General features: G+C 47.2%; 1 protein-coding gene across 6 annotated transcripts in view; it reads left to right on the top strand.

The window, feature by feature from the left end:
* GDPD5 (glycerophosphodiester phosphodiesterase domain containing 5) overlaps positions 1-19503 on the top strand; it is a 163925-nt gene extending 144422 nt beyond the window's left edge. For 3 of the 6 annotated variants that reach the window (XM_040544630.1, XM_040544631.1, XM_040544632.1), the window contains exons 10-17: positions 247-397; positions 1832-2050; positions 3585-3742; positions 5659-5806; positions 8734-8816; positions 11388-11402; positions 15396-15508; positions 16820-19503. In XM_040544630.1, the coding sequence (XP_040400564.1) occupies positions 247-397; positions 1832-2050; positions 3585-3742; positions 5659-5806; positions 8734-8816; positions 11388-11402; positions 15396-15508; positions 16820-16935 (1003 nt within the window). In that variant the 3' untranslated portion in view covers positions 16936-19503. The remainder of the gene's footprint in view (positions 1-246; positions 398-1831; positions 2051-3584; positions 3743-5658; positions 5807-8733; positions 8817-11387; positions 11403-15395; positions 15509-16819) is intronic. The other 3 variants (XM_040544636.1, XM_040544634.1, XM_040544635.1) reach the window with 1 other exon arrangement.
* Positions 19504-19826: the final 323 nt, after the last annotated feature.

Below are 19826 nucleotides of genomic sequence, written 5' to 3'. Positions count from 1 at the left end.
TTGGCACTCTAGACGTTTTTGAGTCAGAAGGATGGGATGGATAGGGTTATGCCAGCAATTGAATTAAATTGAATTAATTGAATTGAGGCTGCTGGGGATGTGTTAAGCTGGTCGAGATCTTCACGATGATTTTGATGTTGTCTTCCAAGCTGTGGGAGAAGCTGGAGTGGGGATGGGTGTTTTTCTAGGATGGTTTAAGGGTTGTTCATCTCCGCCTGTAACGGGGCCCTCTGTCTGTCTGTGCAGCTATGATGGAGTGCCATTTCTGATGCACGACAAGACACTCAGGAGAACAACGAACGTGGAGGAAGTGTTTCCCGAGAGGGCCTATGAGCTCGCCTCCATGTTCAACTGGACTGACCTGGAAAAGCTCAATGCTGGGGAATGGTTCCTACAGGTGGGTATGGGCATGGAGAGGGGGTCCTGAAGCCATAGCTGTGGGATGAAGCACATGCCTAAACACACTTTGAGATGAAGATAGCTCCTTGATGGAGTGGTCTGAAGTGCAGCTAGACAAAGCCTCCATTTATTTTAGTCCTCTACCAAATTAACGTTGCCATTTTCTTTGCTGTTTGGAGCACCTTGGTAGGTAATCTGACCCTATCAAATCAAGGAATCTTTTCACTTGGTGGATTTAAATATATATATATTAACAGGCCTCTGTGGTGTTTGTGCAGTCAATTCTAAGATGTTGGTCTGCTTGTTCTTGTTGCAAGCCACAGAGCCTGGCATCCCACCCTTTGCATTCATAGCCTTTTTGGGGCTGAGGAGAAACTACATCATCTTTCTGTGCCTCTTCCACCACTTGGAAGGAGGGAACTTAATGCTTGGTTGATACCGCACAGAAGATAAAGATCCCCCTGCAAAGGGGGAATCTGATTATAAGGAAAACAGAAGAGAACATGCTATACCATTCCTTTTTCCTTAATTTAATTTTGGAGACAGTTGTTCTTGGGGGGGCGGGGAACAAAACAAAGCACGTTCAGCTTTCAAAGCCTCAAAGAAGAAATTGCTGTGGGATGGGCTGATCCATTTTTTGGTGTGCAGCCAGCTTGCAGGTGGGATTTCTTTCTCTAGCCTGCAGCTGTAACCTTCTTGGAGAGCATTTACTGTGGTCTGGAAGGAGGGCTGCAGCACTCTGGCACGCTTCTGCAAGTTCAGACAAGGCTCGCTGCAGTGATACAAGCTCAGATACTGGTTTCATGTGTCTGCTTGAAGCGCCCTGAGTGCTTGCTCAGTGGCAGCCTGAGCCATAGTAGCATCACTGCTGGTCTGAAGATGAGAGGGGGGTGTCCGTATATTACAGCTGCATGCGCTGTTTCACAGAAGCTTGCTGGAGTGGCAATGCTGTGAAAATGCCTCTTGCCACATGAGAAGGACCAAGACAGAAGCTGGAAAGCTGCTTTCAGGGGTGTCCTTTGAGCCATAATCATTCCTGAATGTCCATACATCAGGAGGATCCATCTTCTCCAACATCCCATAGCTCCTCTCTGATCCTCTTAGTTATTTAAAAACGGTGCTCCTTTGTATTTTTGGGTTCTGAAGGATCTTTGAACACTCAGTGTGAGAAAATACATTTTTAGCTTACTCCTTGCCCTAAAGCTCTACTCTTCTCCTGGAAGTGGGGTGACGTGCCTTGCTTTCAGTAAGAATCTATAACTTCCCCACAGTGGGGAAACTGAGGCACAGAGACATGCTCCAGCAGGATGGACATTGAGTGTAGCTGTCAGCATCCCCTGCTGTGGCCGTGGTGGGATAGAAAAGAAGCTTCACCTGCAGTTGGAGAGTCTGTGCTTCGTGGTGGTAACGCTGGGATGTGCTTTGTTTTCAGAACGACCCTTTCTGGACGGCTGGGTCTCTCTCAAGGTCTGACTACTTGGAAGCTGCCAACCAGTCAGTCTGCAAGCTGGCAGATATGCTGGAGGTGATCAAGGATAACACGTCACTCATCCTGAACTTTCGGGACCTGCCCCCGGCTCATCCCTACTACAGCACTTACATCAACATCACCCTGAAAACCATCCTGGCATCAGGAATTCGGCAACAGGCTGTGAGTTCTGCGGGGTTGGTGATGGTTCCAAAATTTCACTCATTATGGGTTCCCTGCAGCCTTGAGTGCCTTGTTTGATCCATTTGGACACTTGGTTTGTAATACTTCTTGGTGCCACGAAGCCGTGCTGGGGCTTCAGCTCTCCAGAACCATCAAGAAGGATGTTGAGAAGTTGGACCCAAGCTCCTCCCTGAGCTCCATGTCTGGAGAATGGGAGGTGGTGGTCGTAAATTAAACCAGGGGAAGTTCCTGCTGGATGTAAATAAACTAGTTTTCCCTGTGATGGCAGGAAAGTATTGAGACAGAGGCTCAGGGGCCCTGCAGCTGCCCGCCACCACCAGCCACGTGGGGATCCTGAGGCCATGAGGTGTAGAACTTCAGCCAGCAGCTCCCCCTGCTGCAATGACCTCTTCTGGAGGGAGAATCCAACTTCCCATGTGTCAGAAGGGACCTGGCCCTGAGTGTCCCTCAGCAAATTTCTTTCCTTGCCCTGCCTGGGAAGGAAATCTGGTCCTTTCACCTGTCCTGTGCTCTTCCTTTAACACGGACTGCTTGAGAGCTGTGTCGTGAGGCTGGTGAGGGAGGTGGCTTGGGTATTTTAGTGTGCCAGTTAGGTGCACCCGCATGTACAGACAAGTTCAGTACCATCTTGTACAACGATGGGTTCAGCAGGGACTGGAGCTACTTTTTAATTTCTATCTGTTTTTTAGTAGCTGACACTGCCTCATAATTTCCAATTAACTCTGGTCACAGTGGCAGTGTTTTCAACCAGCCTCTGCCAACTTTGCTACGTTGAGAGGAGGACCACACTGTCTTCCCCTTGGATATTGCACAAAGGGATGAAGGGAAAAACAGTCAAAACATAAATGTGGGGTGTTGAAGTTATATTTCTCACCCAAGTTTGATGGTTCCTTATTGAACCGAATTCTCATGCTGGTCTGATGCTTTAGTAAATGAGTGCTGATGAGTTATTAAGCATGGTTAATGCAATGCCCAGTGATGCTCCTGAGATCATCTGGTTGGGCCCAGCCTCTGCATGGCACAAGCCATAGAACTGCCCATCATGGCTCCAGCATCCCCTTGACATTGTGCTCTGGGTTGGGGTTGGAATAGATGTAGCCCTGATAAACGAGAGTGAATGAAAGTAGTCTCAAACATGGGATCGTGGGAGGCTTCTCCTGTGCATCCTGTCTTGTGTTTTAAGTTTTATCATCTATACTAAAAAGGGGAGGCAGGTTTTTAGGGATACACCATACTTAAGCTCATGAGCCCTTGGCTTGATCTCTTTGTATCTCAACCCTTTTCACCTCTAAAGATGTATGTGTTCCAGTCCTCTGGGCTTGCCAACTGTCCTGAAATTTATTTATATAGAGATGTGGGAGGCTGTAGGTGTCTTCTAGACAATTTATATGACAAATAAAGCAAAGTCTCTTGTGGTTTTGCTTCAGACTTGGTGTAAACTGGCTGTCAGCAGCCCTGCCTGGTGTTCCTCTCGTCTTTGTGATAGCCACCCTCTGTCTCGCTGCCTCTGCAGGTGATGTGGCTGCCGGATGCGGAGCGGCAGCTGGTCAGACAGATTGCTCCGGGATTCCAGCAGACTTCTGGCCTCAAGCTGGACGCAGAACGCATGAGAGAGAAAGGCATCGTGAGGCTCAACCTGCGCTACACCAAGGTCACGAATGAGGATGTCAGGTACGGTCCTCCGTTTGGATGTGGTGACGGCCCATTTGCTCCACAATGGGTGTCCACAGCTCCTTTCTAACATCATGCCCTGCATGCATCCCTGGCCCCGCAGCATCTTTCTTGGTAATTCCAGGTCTTGTCTGCATACAGGTGTCGTTTCAGATGGACTTGCTGTTAAAAACTTGAGCTGTGCAAGCTTGTCCGTACCCATTAACCACAAACCAGTCTGTTCCCAGGATTGCACAGCTGACTCATGATGATCAAGTGCACAATGATCCTTTCTGAAATACAAATACATGAACAGTATGATTCTTATTCCACTGTCATCCCTGGGGAAAAGTGAAGGTGTTCACTTCATTTTCATCCTCATTAGTAGCTGCCCTTTGCTTCTGTGAATCTGCTCCAGAGCTGCTATGACAGAATTTTTGATTAGCCCAAAGTCTAAACTTGCTTTTAGAAACTTCTTTTTGCAGAGAATTCACCTGATTTGTTATTGTCTTTTGTCACCTATTTAGACTGGTCAATTCTCTTCTTTAATGAGACTGGTACAGAATGTGCAGCCTTCTTCTTGAGTATGTATCTGAGGCATGTAATTTTAGCTCGTGGCTTGGTCCTTTTCCAAGGAAAGGGTAGGTTGTTTCTAGTAGAGCTTTTTTTTTTTTTTTACCTTTTTTTTGAGTTTGAATTTATTTCACAAAGAAATATTTGAAAAATGAAGCATTTTCAGAAGAAAAAAGTATTTTTAAAGGAGTTGTCTTATTATATGTTAGGTGCTGGGAGTAGGGAGGAAGAATTGAGCCTGCAGCTCTTTGAGAGTGGACCTATTTAGTGTAATCTGTCTGTGACTGCCAGCACTTGGTCTGTTTGACCTTAAAATCAAGTCTGTGTTTTACCTTCAGGTTAATTCCTGCCTCTTTTCCCCAACTTGTTCGCTCCTTTTCATGGAGAGGACCATATGCCAACTCTCATCTTTCCCACCTCATAAATCCCAATCTCTCATCAATCCTGCCTCTGATGTCTCCAAAATCAGACCTGCCACCTGAGTGTTTCTGGAACCCTAAAAGCTTTGTGGTGCCTGGTCAGACACCGCTGCAGTCCTGCAGTGCAAGCTGAGTAGGTTCAAAAAGCCCTGGTGTAGAACAGTCATCTCAACTCAACGTCACTGTGACCACACTTGAGACTTCCCTAGCCTTTCAGAGCACACGAGCTTTGCTTTGTCCACATCCTGTACAGCTGCTTTCCTCCTCAAAGTGCTTTGGTAGTTATTAAATTGTAAAAGTTAATCTCTGTGCTCTCTATGCCAGGGAGACTAGTGATGTTTCTGCTTTGTGGATAAAGAAACATAACAATTTATGCAAATTGCAGGGGTAGAAGGAATCCGATATTAGCTCTTGTTTCATTGCTGACAGCTCCTGTGCCCCAGCTTTAAGTTTTTAGCCTCTTACACAAAATGACCTCTGGAGACTGGAAGCTGTAACCTCATAACTGTCCCCAAGACAAGGGCATAGGAGCTGTAGAAATTGATGTTGCAAACCCAGTCAGTTTTTAATTAAGTAGATTGCCTACGAAGCGTGACAGGCATCTGAGCCAGATGTTAATTGTGCATCAACATGATGAGGTGGTGGTTAGAGAAACATGGTGTATCCATCTTTCACGAGGATGTGTCTGAAACGGGCTGTGGCCTTGGGCAGATAGCGTCTGTGGCCTTGGGCAGAGGATAAGAAAGCTTTCAAGTTCAAACCACTCGACTGCAATGCCCTTGGGTTGCTTATGAGGCGACTGTGCCCTATTAAAAACCTATTTCATGCAATTCAAACCCAATAAATCTGGATTTCAGCAGAGCAGCTGATGTGGGAACTCTCCTCTTTGAGCTGAGGGTCTGATGCTCGCAAGACTCAGCCCTTGCCCCATCTGTCTTCTGGCAGGGACTACACCATGGCGAACCTGAGTGTGAATCTCTACACTGTGAACGAGCCCTGGCTGTACTCCATCCTGTGGTGCACTGGTGTCCAGTCGGTCACCTCCGACAGCTCCCACGTCCTTCGCAAGGTGCCTTTTCCCATCTGGCTGATGGTAAGCACGAAGGCCAGGAAGGTGCTGGGAGCCTCTGGAGGGAGGGGGCACTGTGGAGGGGTGGCCATTAAACATGTCATCCATACAGCTGGGGGGTTTCTCCAAGAAGGTTTGGTTGGGTTCAACGTGCTGGTGAGGTTTTTCACCCTCTGTATTCCTGAACCCTGTAATGGGAAAGGATTAAAGCACCTCTTGCACAACCCCTTCCTTCAGGTGGCCTTGCTTCTCCCCTTGCAGGGTTTTGGGGTCCTTGGAGAGCACAACACATGTCCTGTTTAATCCATCCAACTTTTCCATTTTCCTCCGATGGAAAAACACCTTTCCAGACCTGCTGCTAGAGTTGCAGAAGAAGCAGCAAACGTGACTGTGTGTTTTAGGCAAGCTGCAGAACTAGGTTTTTCACTGCTTTTAATACCAGACGTGGACAGGTGTACCTCTGGCTATTGCCAGACTAGGAACACCCAGAGACCTTATCCCTCACGTAGCCAGCAAACCCTCTGAAATCTCTGCCAGCACTTTGGGTGTCTGAACTAAACAGAAATATTTGTGCTGGAGCAGAGGGAAAATAGCTGCATCAAAACATTCCCAAAGCAAGAGCTTAGCTATGGAGACATACATGCATGCGATGGGGCTCTTTCTTTTTGATAACAGATCCTGATGGGGGTAGGACAGGAGGCAGCTGTTTTGCCTGCTGTTCTGGCAGATCCCTTGGGAAAAGGGAGGTAAGATGAGCACAAGGAGAAGTTAACAGGCTTTAGTGAGTTATCCACATCTTTAGTGGGAGGTAGGACCTTAAGACTCTGAACATCTGTGCACAACGTCCTTGGCCTTAGTTTAACCTACTGCTTGTGTCTGACTACGCAAATTCACACTGGTGTTCGCTGGAAAATTGAAAATGGTCACCAGTCTAAGGCTGTTGGCAGAAGAGGTTATCATTGTCTGAATTCTGCTGCGGCAAACATCTGTCCTCTGCTACAGCTGGCAGGAGCTGTGAGCACATCACTGGCAGCTTTTTGCTGCAAAAGCCTCATTGTCAGTGATGAAATGCAGCTGGTAGCTGGAGCCCTCCTCAAAGGGCTCTTCCATCTGCTGGATTTCCAAGTGAGCCCTCTGCTGTGAGCGCATACCCCTGTATCATCTGACATGCTGTAGAGGAGGGGTTTGAAAAGCTCGAGCCTGGGATTCAGACCCCAGCTTGATGTTCTTAAAGTGGGTGCCCAGTAGGGTGGCACTCCCTGCTTTTTTGGGATTCTCCCTCAGATTTGAGCTGCCCTCTGGTTGGTTACATTGAATTGATGACGATTTTGAAGGGTTGCAAATGGGAGGGTTTCAGGAATAGGACTTAAGCTGAGTAAAGATTATTTAAAAAAATTAAATATATCGACCCCAAAGGAAGAGCCCTGCCCCAAAATTGGCAATTGTGGGTGACACAGAAAATTCCTGAGCAGATTTTAGTGTGGATGAGGCAGCACAATCAGTTGTCTCTGCATGATAGATGTTTGCTGGCCTATGCTCTCTTCTCTGAAGAGCTGAGAGCGTGTCTTGAGTGCATGACTTTAAATAATAAAAGTAAGTAAATTAAAAAAAAAAACACAACACTTTTCTCTTTTTGACCACATTGAAATTCCAGCTTCTCTGCTCATAAAACCTTGTTTTGGTACCAAACCCCGTTAGCTGTGAGCCTTCTGCAGGACTTCACAGGTATTGCAGATTTTTTTTTATTTTTTAAATCATCAACATAGGGTGCTAGAGTTTGCCCAGAAAGTCAAGTCTACACATGGCTTGGGATATATCATCCAACCTTTGACCCGCAAAAGAACCTGCTATTTGTGTCGTCAGTCATGCAATGCTGTCACTTGGATAAATTAAAAATTTAGATGTGTAGGTTTTCTTCTAACCTATAAGACTCTTGAGTTTTCCTTCAGAACAATTATAATGGCATTCTTCTGCCAAGAAAATGTGAAATATCAATTTTGCATCTGTTGTTTTAACAGATGCAGCAAATGTAACATTAGACAGATCTTCGTGCAATGTCTACACCATGCCAAATGTCACCTTTCTGTAATTAAGCTGGGAAACACAAGGATTAAATCTCTATCAGAGGCATTGGCTAATTAAAGCATTGCCCTGCTAGCTCTGTAGTACATTTTCCCAGGGTTACGTGAGACACACACAGAGGTAGTGACCACAAATCAAGTTGTTCTCTGCTGGGAGATGGAGGCAGCAGAGCTGATGGCTCCCAACTGGTGTTGCCCATGTCACCCTACTGTTGCATGAGCTCCTCTTTTTGTATTATGTATTTCATTCCTCTGATGAAATATTACTTGTATGCATTAATGATGGTTGTGATGGATCTGTCTGGTAAGAAATCAGCATCCTGGTTGGCGCTGCATTGTCCAGGCTTGGACTGGCAAGGCAGAATTTTGTTGGCTGTTGGTGGTGGCTTAGTGGGAAAAAAAGAAAATGGAGCCATTGCTCCCTGTGCCCTAAAGGACAGAAACTGAGAAGTGTATGCTGGTAGTACAGGGACTGTGCTAAACAGCTGACATTAGCACTCAGAATGGACCCTGAATCTCATGGGCAATGTGTATATTTTTGTTTTCCCACAGGCTTGTGTTTCCAAAAAGCCTCTTACCCCACCTAGGGGTACAGCTGAGATAGGATACTCAACTCCAGCCCACAAAGCTCTGAGAAAACATCAGCACATGAAAAGAGGCAGAGATTAAAATTGTTCCTGTTTGCAGTTCTTCCTGATAACGTCACTTTGGGGGATAGGCTAACATTAGAAATGCCATAAACTTTGTGATTTATGCTTGACTCCTTCATCTCAACGCTTTTCTTTCTGCCCTGGTGGTAACTTTAGCAACGTGTGGTCTCCATGTGATTATGCAAAACTTTCAGATCTGCTCCTGTTTTTTGTCTTCCAGCCTCCAGACGAGTACCGCCTAATCTGGATCACTTCTGATCTCATTTCATTTATCATAATTGTAGGAGTTTTTATATTCCAGAAGTAAGTAGCATTGTTATGGCTCAACTCTCGTGTATTCATGGAGTGTGTTTTCATTGAGAGCGTGGGGTGGAGATGGAAGAGAGGGCTACAGTGCTCCTCAGGCACTTGGATTGCAAATGCAGGAAAAATGTTTATTGAAACTTCCTACAAAGAGTGCAAACAATAAGTCATTCCACTTCTGCGATGACATTGAATTGGATGAAGTCACTGTTTTTAAGAAGAGTGAGACATCTCACAATAGGAGTGACAGACTCCTCGCTCCTCTCATAAATGTGTGTGGTAGAGAAACCGTAAATGTTTTTGGGGAAATGGATTTAAATGCTTTAAAGAAAAAAGAGAATATTATGAGATTCCACAGTTTTTATAATGTGGGTTTTTTTAGATTTTCTTAATTTATTTGGTTTCCATTTGATGAAGAAATTGGAAACATTTTAAAGCAATGCATTAAGTGATGCAAAGCTGTTATGACTTAACAGATCAAATCTGTTGCTTAGCTTGGTGCTTTGAGAAAATTTCCCCATTTTTCCAAACAAAATGGGGAGCAATGAGTGCATAGCAGAAGCCTCTAGTCAGTGCAGGTCATAGAAAACAAAATGTTTTCAGAGCACAAAGCCCAGGAGCAGGGCTAGCTAAGACACTGATAAGTCAGTAGGGAGATAAATCAACTTGCTAATGGCAGAGCTGGCCAAACTACCCTCCTCTTGATTATAAGGGAGGAAACCATGGTGTCCTCCCGTTGATGTGCCTTTTCTCCTAGGAGGCATTTTCGCTGTCAGTGATGACAGTGTAATAACCCTCTCTGGGAAAGCGTGAGCTCAGGAGGGGAGATGCACTCCCTCCGGCGACAACAGCAGCCTTCTCCTGGGAAAATGTGTCATTTTGAAATTGCACCCCTCTCTTCCCTCGGCTTTATAATCTCATCTGCTTTAGCATGCACAAACTACTGTCCTAGAGACATCAAGGGGCTTACGCTTTCCTTCCTTCTTGATCTCCGAAATGCCTTTGTGTCAGGAGTAGCAATTTCATTTCCTTCAGCCTCATGAGCTGGTGATTTTGCTGTCGCATCGTCCCAGATCATCTGCCTGCAGCAATCCCTTTCCCTCCCCAGTGCAGATAATTACCTGGGTAGTTTTACCATGCTACAGCAGGCTATTGCTCCTGCCAGCACCTGCTATGGGTTTGACTTCAGGCCATATGTCGGCTCTGGTGATAATTGTCCCTCTAAATTCGTGACTTGCACAGTCCCAGACTAGTCACCGATTCCAGCACAGGAAGATAGAATGAGAAACAGATACAAAACTGTCCTCTCGGATTAGATTTACCAACACTTAATGAAACCAATGACCCAAATGAGATTTGCCAATGTGTTTATAATTTTGCTAAGAAGTCTGCTGATTCGAATTGTGGCCAATTAAACCTTTCCATCAGAAGGGCATTGTGGCTGTGTTGTCTGGAAGCTTGCTCTACCCCTTCAGATTCATCAGCTGGTTTAATGAGAGATTTCCCTACTCTTCAGGCCCTGTATTTCTCTGCCAGTTACAGAAAGACAGCGAGGAGTCTGGAGGCAGGGACTGACCTCTCTCAAGAGCAGAATTTAAAGGCCAAGGCAATAAGATACTTGAAGTCTTTTGCATCATCTCCCAAAGCTGGTTTTATCAGGCTTTCTGAATCAGACTCAGAAGGCCACAGCTGAAGAAATTACACTGAGTCATACTGCTGAATGTAAGCTGCAGGTCCCAGAGCGGAGTGAAACGATGCATGCTTGGAGAGCAGAAGTCCCAGCTATATGGACACTGCAATATCTGGACTCTTCCTCTCTTCACAAATTGAACTCCTCCCAGCTTGGAGGTGGTTTGAAGGAGTAGGATGAGAGGAAGCAGGGTAAGGGATGGAAGGATTAGGATGGCGAGTGTCAAATGTCTTCTGTTGGATCTCTGCCTTGGGACAACCCAACCCCAAGTCAGCAGAATGAGGGAGAAACTCTAGTTCCAGAAATTGCATTTTCTACAGCATGATTTGCTCTTTTGAGAGCTCCTGCTTTGTGCATCCCATCTAGGAGAGCCCCATCTCCCTGCTGTTCACGGTTTCACCACCACGCAGACGAATGGGTAGCAGCACGGAGGATATCTCAAAACTAAGCTGCAGCAGAACTGCCCAGCTACCTGCTGACGTGGCTCAGCTCCAAGAAGCAGGGCTTGACGTTTGGCCTTCAATGTGTCATGGTGTGGTTTGGTTTGGTTTTCTGAAGCCCTTTTTTGGGGGGCAAAACGGAGCCACTTCCTTCACGCAAGGACGAGGGGGTGGGTGGGAACAGAGGCACCGCTTCGATGTGCTCGTCGTCTCTCCTCCGCATGGCTTCTCTCTCCTCCGTAGCCACGGGTAGGGGTTGCTCCTGCTCTTCTGCTTCAGCTCTGGTGACCGGATCCTGGCAGCCTCTCCAGAGGGGGAAATACCGAGCGTGATGACTTATAACCGATCTTTTTTGCCTCTTTGCCTTGTTTATTTTCTTACTGCTCTGACTGTTGTGCATGTTCCTCCTCTTTCTCTCTGCTGCATTCTGGCATCTCACAGCTATCACATGATCAGGTAATTCTGGTGCTTTCTTCCTCTTTCTCTTTTTCATTCAACCTTCCTTTCTCTCTTTCTTTCTCCCTCTCTGCTATGGCTTCACTGCAGAAGGACAGTGCAGGACGCAGCTTTTTTGGGATGCTTTCAAACATCTGGCTTCAGAAGGGGACCACGAGGGTCTGAACTTTGCATGGTCCGTAGCCATGAGCACCACGGGAGCCTGATGCTGAAGTTGGTGGATATTTTGAAGGCAATCTGACCTTTTGTTGCAGTGACCCAGGTCACTGCCTTTTAAAACAACACTGATTCTGAACTCCTGCAGTGTGTTGAAATAGGGAAATTCCCAGTGGAGATAATGTTTTCGCCATGGAAATGATCTCACTGCAAAATATCTCCCTCCTTCCTGTATTTACCAGAGGTTTTTAAGACAAACCTCTTCTAAGTTGGCCAATTCTATAGAGGAAAAAGTAAAACATATAAAGTATCACTTCTACTGCCCTGGAAATGAATTAATAGGGCTAATATCTGACAAGATTTGGCTGAACAATTGCTGTACTCATTGGAGCTTGAGTCTCTTCCCAGTTACACCACTATGAAACTGGAAGAAATACAGTATGAAAATGAAAATTGTGCAGCAGCCAGGAATGGGATGAGCCTGGGATGTTGAAGTGCCATAAATTGGACAGCCAGATTTCTCCTTGCATTGGCTGTTTTCTCCCCTGTACTTTTTATCCCATTGGAGGGAAGTGCTGCCACCTTTCTGCAGTAAAGCCTTTACCACGTCCGTCCTCGGACCAAACTCTTCACGCGTTACCTTCCTTCTCCACTCCTTCCGCTTTGTGCCATGGGGTTGTATTTCTGAGGGCTGGCTACTCCCTAGGTGTGCTTAGCCCTCCCCTCTTTCCCTGCCCACCCACTGCCTTGGGATTTGGGGTCGGCCACCTGGAAGCATTGCCTGCTCCTCGAGGTACCTTGGACTTGCGGCGTTGCATCCTCGCATCACCTCCCCAAGACGGGACCGGCTGCGGGGCCAGGCTGAGCCCTCCAGCCGTGCAGTGAGGTTGGGTGTTTGCCTCCTGCCACCTCCCCATTGCTTTTTTCACAGGGGTAGGGAGAGGAGAGAGGCATGGAGGAGTGGCGCAGGCTTTAGAGAAGAGCTGTAGCAGGATGGGGATGTGTGGTTGTGGCTGGCTTGGCTCTTTGCTTGCTTCCATCTTACCACCTTGGTACCAATCAACTCTATTTTCCTCCCAGTCTGCCCTTTCCCATCTCCTTTCCCTGCCATTTCTCCTCCAACCGAACGGCCCTGGTGGTGGCCCTAACACTGTGTGTGCTGTCTCTGTGTTGTTGTCCCAGTATTTTTTAGTCTGTTCCCACCCCGTGTCCGTCTGGTCTGCTTTGTTGCCAACCTCCCAGAACAAGACCTCCCTGCAGTCTGGCTGGCACAACGAGCCCCTCTGTGGGCTGGCCTTTTTGCACACTGCTGTCCTAACTGTGGCCGATCACAACAGAGTCCAAGGGGGTAGGAGAGGTGTTATTTTCTATTAAATGAGCTTTCTGGCATCCTAAATCTACTGAGCAGAGCAGCAAGTGTTTCATATGGTGTAGCTGGAGTTGCACCACGGTTAAATGCTGATGGCTTCTCTGCTAAGAGGGTGTTTAAAAATGGGGGTGGCTACTGAAAGCTTGGCTTACTGTTGTAGCTGCCAGCAGCCCCATGCAGAAGCTAAAAGAGTAATTGCATGAGCCTTGCAAATTTGGGCTGGTGTTGGTGTTGCACCTTGGGTGGGTTCCATTTGAAAACGCATCCCAGCTGTGAGTTGCTCCTCTTACCCAGCACTGAAATCCTCTCCTGGATGCCCAGGAAGTCCTGGCTGGATCTGCTGTCAGCCTCTACTAGCCCAGTAAAAGGCCCTCAGATTTTGGGAGTGAGAACTTGGAGGATGCCTGGGGTCCATCTGTTCCAGCTCAGGTTGCAAAGACGTTGCTCAGAGAAGTGGTGCAAGAGCTGTTGGAGAGCCTGAGTTGGGATATCCTGTTTGGGGCTAAGAGGGGAAGGAAGATTTGTTGACAAAGCCTTGAGGTTATATAGCTGGAGGACTTCATTTGAAACCCTCTCCTAGCTTGTTGAAGCTACCTGCACTCCTGCGAGAGTCACAGGCCCCTTGTGCACCTTTTGCTGGCCTGGGTCTGACCACAGCCACCACGTGAGATGGGGAGCAGAGAGCAGTAGCTATTCCTCCTGGCAAGAGGTTTCAGAAAAGCCCTTGGTTCCTGCACTCCTTTGAGGCTGGGCTGTCTGGGCCCCAAAATGGCCCATGCCCTCCATGGGATGTTTAGGACCTGGGGACAAGAGGTTGCTGTGCCTCTTGGCTATGCAACGTATCAGGATTTTCATTGTTGGGCTGTTGTGGGCACAGAGACTTGGCAGCAATCCGTTTTGGTTTGATTATGGAATGTCTTATCCTGTGCGATCCTGTGCAGGTACTGATCTTAGGAGCTGCCTACATGGGAAACTAAGGGCAGAAATGATCATCTTCCAAGTTAGAGCAGCTCAGCTTAGATGAAAAAGAATTTTTTTTTTTTTTAATGCTTTAACGTCTTCTCCACCTCATGCTGCTTCTGTGTTGCTTCTGTCCATGGGCCTGTGCATGGTGCAGTGTTGCCATCCCATCTCCTCTCTGTAGCAGAGCAGCCACCTTCATCTGTACCTCAGTTATAGCCCGACAGTGTTGTCTTACCTGCTGGGATTTGGGAAAAGGATGGAAACCAGGTGGAATCAGCACCAGCTAGGTTTGGAAGAGCTGCAGAACCTCATCTGTGGGTGTTGCTTTGTCAGGCTGATGCTGTGGGCCCAGGCTGGAGATTTGGGGGCTGTTCCTCAGGTTTTCTGCCCCTGGGATAGGGAGGGTGTTAGGCATTTAAGAGAAGGCAGCCAGCACCCCAAACCAGAAAAATCACCTTCTCTTGTGTGGGTAAGCCACTAGATGGTGCCAGAAGATCAGAAACCCCATAAACCACTGTAAGTCTCTGCTGTTTTTCCATCAAATAGCTTGTTACATCCCTGGCTCTGGCAGGGGGAATGGGAATAACTGAAAGCCCTCCTCTGTGGGCAGGAGATAGGAAGAGTTGGTGGGTTTGGGGCCATGAAAGCCCACCAAGCCCTGCTTTTCCCCTATTTGCAATAGCCTGCCTTTCTCTCTTAATGCCAGCAGCTCTGCAGCTGAGGTTCTGTGATCCAGGGAGGCTCCCAGGATGAAAAGGAGCTTTAAAAGGAAAATCCTATGACTTGGCCTTGCTGCTATGGCTTACTACTAACATCAGTCAGTTTATTTATATGCATTCAGTAATTAGAATAAAAGCCTGGCTGACTTTAATGGGGAGCCAGGTTCCCATCAGCCTCATCGTATTCATATGGTGAAGTTTTGTTTTAAAAATGTCTGCATTTTGGATAGAAGCATGTAAGCAAAGACCTGGCATTTGGGGAGGCAAGTGCTCTGGGAGAAATTATGATCAGGGGCATCGTATGTGACAGTTACCCGTGTTGAGACTGCTTTGAGTTCCCTTCAGAGCATCTCGTGGTGATGTCTTTGCATGTCTCAGGCTTGAGACCTTTATTTGCCTTTGAGCTCTCTTCTCCTACAAGCATGAGTGTGCCATGTAGTGAAGAAAAGCTTCTGGTTTCTTTACTTGGCTTGGTCTCTGTTCTCTGTTTCTAACCCTAAGAATCAAAATAGTTCACCTCTACAGGGCAGTTGGGTAGCTGGTGAAATTAATGGAATTAGGATGCTCAAAGCGGTTAGAGATGACCATTTTTTATGTCTGTACCCTCCTTGAGATAACACACTCATCTCCAAACATCCTCCTATCATGTGGGGTTGTGTAGGCACCAGGGCAGGAAGGCGTGAGGGTCTCTGGGACTTGGTCTCCCCGGTGTTGGTGGCCACTTGCTTGGAGGACGCTCTTGGGGCTGAGGACTCCAGCCCCTGATAACCCTTTCTTCTCTTGCAGGTGGCGTTTAGGAAGCATCAGGACCTACAACCCGGAGCAGATCATGCTCAGTGCTGCCGTCCGCCGGTCCAGCCGGGATGTCAAGATCATGAAGGAGAAGCTGATCTTCTCGGGTATGAATGGGGCTGGTCAGTCGAAGCTATTTGCTCCGTCCTACAGCTGCCACCCTACTGTTGGAGGAGAGATGGTTTTCTATATGGGTGTCATCTCCCACAGCTGGGATGGGGCAGCTGGACCGCCCCAGCTGCACTGTACCACTTGTGGGATGTGGTCCTGGCTCACCCATCCCAAAATGGTCCAGGCCTGAGCACTGATTTACTCATAAATCCTGCATTTAACTTCCCAAGCTGTGCTATGCAGCTGTCTTAAGCTGTCTCACATCTCCTCTCTTAATTGCCAACAGTGTCAAAACTGTAAATGAAAATAGTGCTGTGAGTTGCTGCAGATAATAGTGACGAGTTTGAGCTAGACCTGGATCCTTGTCATCCTCCCAGCCTTTCTGTGTTAGTATGTGCTGGCTTCCTCTCAATGATCCAGCCTCCAAGAAAGATCTCAAAAATGTGTACAAAGAAAGAAACATTTAGGTTTAAAAGATTAAAGTTGGCACGTGAAGCTGGAGAGCTCACATTTGAAGGGATGTGAATATAAATCTCCCCTGGAGCTCTGTTGTTGGTTTTCTTTCCTCGTATCAGGGGCTAGAGACCTTCAGCAGGGATGAGGGTTTATTGTCCTGGACACATACACACAGCCAAAGAGATAACTCTTGCTTCAAAGAGCTTATTGTGGGCAAGGCAAGCCTGATTCTGCCCTCCAGAAACAGTCAAAATGGGGAATAAATCCGGGGAAACCAGAGTGAGAAAGCAGTTGGTATAGCAAAATTAACCCTTCCCACTGTTTTCTAGACATAAAATGTCTTCGACACAAACCACCCTGTGAGGCAGGGGATGTATGTTAAAGATTTGTGCCTCTGAAACAAACGGTTTTGCACAGGGTTGGTGTTTACCTGTTAGAACATTGGTGGGTGCACGGTTTTCCCAGTGAAACCAGTGACTACTGGAGTATCCCCAGTTCTAGAAGAGTAACTGGGGTAGGGATTAAGTTCAGGTATCTTGCATCCTTGTCTCCAAAGGCAAGTAATTCAGTCTGTGGCATAACATTATATGTATGGGGTGGTCCAGTTTTGTCTCTGATAGTGACAGGACACTCAGGGTCTGAAATTTAGAGGTGAACTCCAGTTTGGAGGCAGATCCTGTTCACAACTGGTTTAAAATGGTGGCAGTGTCACTAAAGCCAGGGATGAAATCCCTGTAGGATCAGACAGACCTCACGTGCTGGCAGCTCGATGCCTGTTCCCTCATCCACAAGGTTTCTCCTGGGTCTTTGCACCCCTGTGATGATGCCCTCCCCTTCTTTACCCTCCCCAGAGATCAACAGCGGCGTGGAGACCACGGACGAGCTGTCCCTCTGCTCCGAGAATGGCTATGCCAACGAGATGGTCACCCCCACGGATCATCGGGACACCAAGCTGCGGATGAACTGAGGGGCTTCCAGCCCAAGCCCACGTGTGGCCAACCCCGCGTTCGCTCCGGCAACGAGAGCCGTGCTCTCCTGCTTGCCGTGGGACGGGAGCCTTTGAAGGAACTGCTGGCTGGGCAGCTCACCCCTTCCCGTTCCACCATCAGTGGCTGCTCCACCTCCCTGGTTGTGAGGTTGGGGGGCTTTTTTTTTTTTTGTAAATATGTAAAAAAAACAACAAAAAAAATCTGAATTTTGTCTTTTTTTTGTGTAATTTTTCCAGGGCATGAGTGGAAATACCATGGTAATTAAATCCTCTACCCTTATGGCTGAAGTTATTTGAATTTTGGTGTGACAGCCTCAGTCCCGGGGGGGTGCTGGGACAGCTCTCCCCACCCTGCTCCATTCCTTCCCTCGGTGCAGCGACGGTGTAGCTGAATTGTATAAACCGTATGTTGTGAAGTTCTTGTGAAATGTCACTTTTGTTCTGTTTTCCTTGTTGGTTTTTTTTTTTTGTTGTTTGTTTGTTTGTTCCCCTCCCTCTCCCCCTTCCTGGGCAATGAAGTTTTAGCTCTAATTTAACTGTTTGGAGGAGAAAAGCTTTTCTGGGAGAGGAGACTGCTCTTCCCTGCTGAAGCTCAGAGCCGGGGAAGGAGTTACACTGGCTCAGTCACTTGGGCACCTTCTCCCTGTCCTGTCCCCGTTCCCCAAACCTGGATGTTCACGAAGAATGGCCTTCTTGAGATGTTCTGCTGTAGTCTGAAGGCAAACCCTGCGTGGTAGCTGAAGCTTGGCCTCTGCTGGCAGCAATGTTTTGATTTTGTCCTTGTTCTTTCTATCTTCTTCATGAGTTGGGCTCTGTTGGCAGCCCAGATGGCTTGCAAAAAGCAACGCCATGGGCACCATCTCTGCTCACGTTTGGCTAAAGTGCCTGCCACTCCAAGTGGTGTCTGCAGTTGCTCCTTGCTTCGCCGTGCAGGAAGAAGGGACGGTGGTGCAGTGTCAGCCCCTCTGCGCCAAGCAGATGCCCGTGGATGAAGGAGTTGTAAATAGTCCGGAAGGCAAAGCAGCCCAGGAGAGTAATTTATTCCTGCAAGGAGACTTTTTCTCCTTGCTTTGAAAGCTGCATGTTGGTGTCCTCCAAAGGAGCGGCGTTTTTTTTGCAGCAGATGCTGAAAAGCTCACAACAGCGAGAGCTCTCAGCAGCGTGTTTCCAATACAAAAGGCTTTAAACCAAAATCCTAGATGAGAGATTTAAAAATATAAAAGCTCAGAAACCAAGTAGATGGCAGTTACATTTCATCCTCTCCCTGAAACAGCCTGCAGCCAGCCCAAGGGCAGGCTCAACTTGCTAGAGGAGCCTGGTTTTGGGTCACTGCTGTTCGCACGGAGCTGGTTCCCAAGGCAGCTGAAGCCAGCCCGAAGGCTGCCGGCGATGTGAATGGGGCTTGGCTCCGTCCCCGCAGCCTTCTGCTGCTGGGTCGCTCCCTTCCTCGCTGGATCTCAGTTGACACAACGTGCAAAGTGGGAAATCCCATTGAGCACGAGCTTCCTTTGAAGCCCTGAAAATGCCAGGACCATGAAAGTCGTTTCCCGTGGAGGGGATGGGAGCCAAAGCTCAGTCTTTGGTCTCTGGCTGAGCCAGGCTGCAAAGCCCTTGAGCTGCTGGGAGAAGTCCCCTTGCAGAAAAGAAGGGAGGTTTGGGGATGCTGATGTGCATCACGTTCGACACCTAAAGCCAACGGAAAAGCCGGAAACAAGCCCCAATAAACAGCTTCGAGCAGCTTGTTCTTGTTCTGGCAGTACTGAATTGCTCTTTTTTATTAGTTTCCTGAAGTAGTGTTCTGAAGCACCAAAGTTTTGGGTTCAGTGCATAAGAATTGGGGATGAAAGTGGCAATCTTAGCTGTAGAAAAGAAAAGGCATGTCAAAGTAACATAAGAAAATACCCCTATAACGCAAGTAAAATCTGAATTGTGCTGCTTAGGAGATGCCTACTAAAGCGTCACAAATTGAGTTTAATTTATTTGCATCTACCCTGTTTTTCTTATGAGTGTAGGTAGAACAAGCCCCTGGTCCATGCGCCCTCTTACCTTCCCCAAATACTCTTCTTCTATATGGTACTCTCTCGAGTCTGTGAAACATAGTATTTTTTTTTCCTCCAGAATTGCAAATTTTGGTGGATTTGAAGGCTTTTGAGAACAACGTTGCTTATCCCTTTAATGCGGTTGTTGTATTGAAACATTCCCAGTGGATTGTCATTGCCAAGTGAGAGATGTTAAATCTCGGCACCTGTCGATAATCACCTGCATGTTCTGTTTTTATCCTTGGAGATGACTTTATTGAAAGGTGAAGTGCTTAAAAAGCTTGGAAGTGTTAAAAAGCAATCCAGCAAAGAGTAGTTGTTTCCACAATACATTTTTTTTATGATGAGACCCGAACCTTATGCGTGATGCACTGACTGTTACCATTATCGTCCTGAAGATTTGCTACTTTTTTTTTTTTTAAGATGATACTTTTTTGATGAAAATAGAGCTAGACCAAAATGAACTCTGCGATCCTCTGTGAAATAAACTGTCAGTATTCCCCTGCCAGTCTGTGGTGCTGTCGTGTGTTCTGCAAAATGGTGGTGCCTTGCTCTTCTTGCATTGATCTTCTCGGTGGTTCTGCATTTTCATGCCTGGCGGGGGGGAACCTTGTGGTCTGAGCAGGGTGAGGGTTGGAGACCCATCCTTCTTGAGATCAGTTGTGCTGCATCCTCTCTTCTATCCAGATTTTATAAGACAGCAGCTGATAAGCAGGCAAGTGGAGAAGAAGTGACTCTGCAGGCCTGAAACTTGAATGATAACTGGAATAATTGCTTGGTGCTTGTGGCTGCATGGGGACAATGATGCGCCCATATAAGAGATCTGGCCGC

This window comes from Cygnus olor, chromosome 1, assembly GCF_009769625.2.
Source record: "Cygnus olor isolate bCygOlo1 chromosome 1, bCygOlo1.pri.v2, whole genome shotgun sequence".
In the NCBI taxonomy this organism is placed as follows: Eukaryota; Metazoa; Chordata; class Aves; order Anseriformes; family Anatidae; genus Cygnus; species Cygnus olor.
The sequence above is the reverse complement of the archived record's forward strand: the minus strand, read 5'-3'. Positions and strand labels throughout refer to the sequence as shown.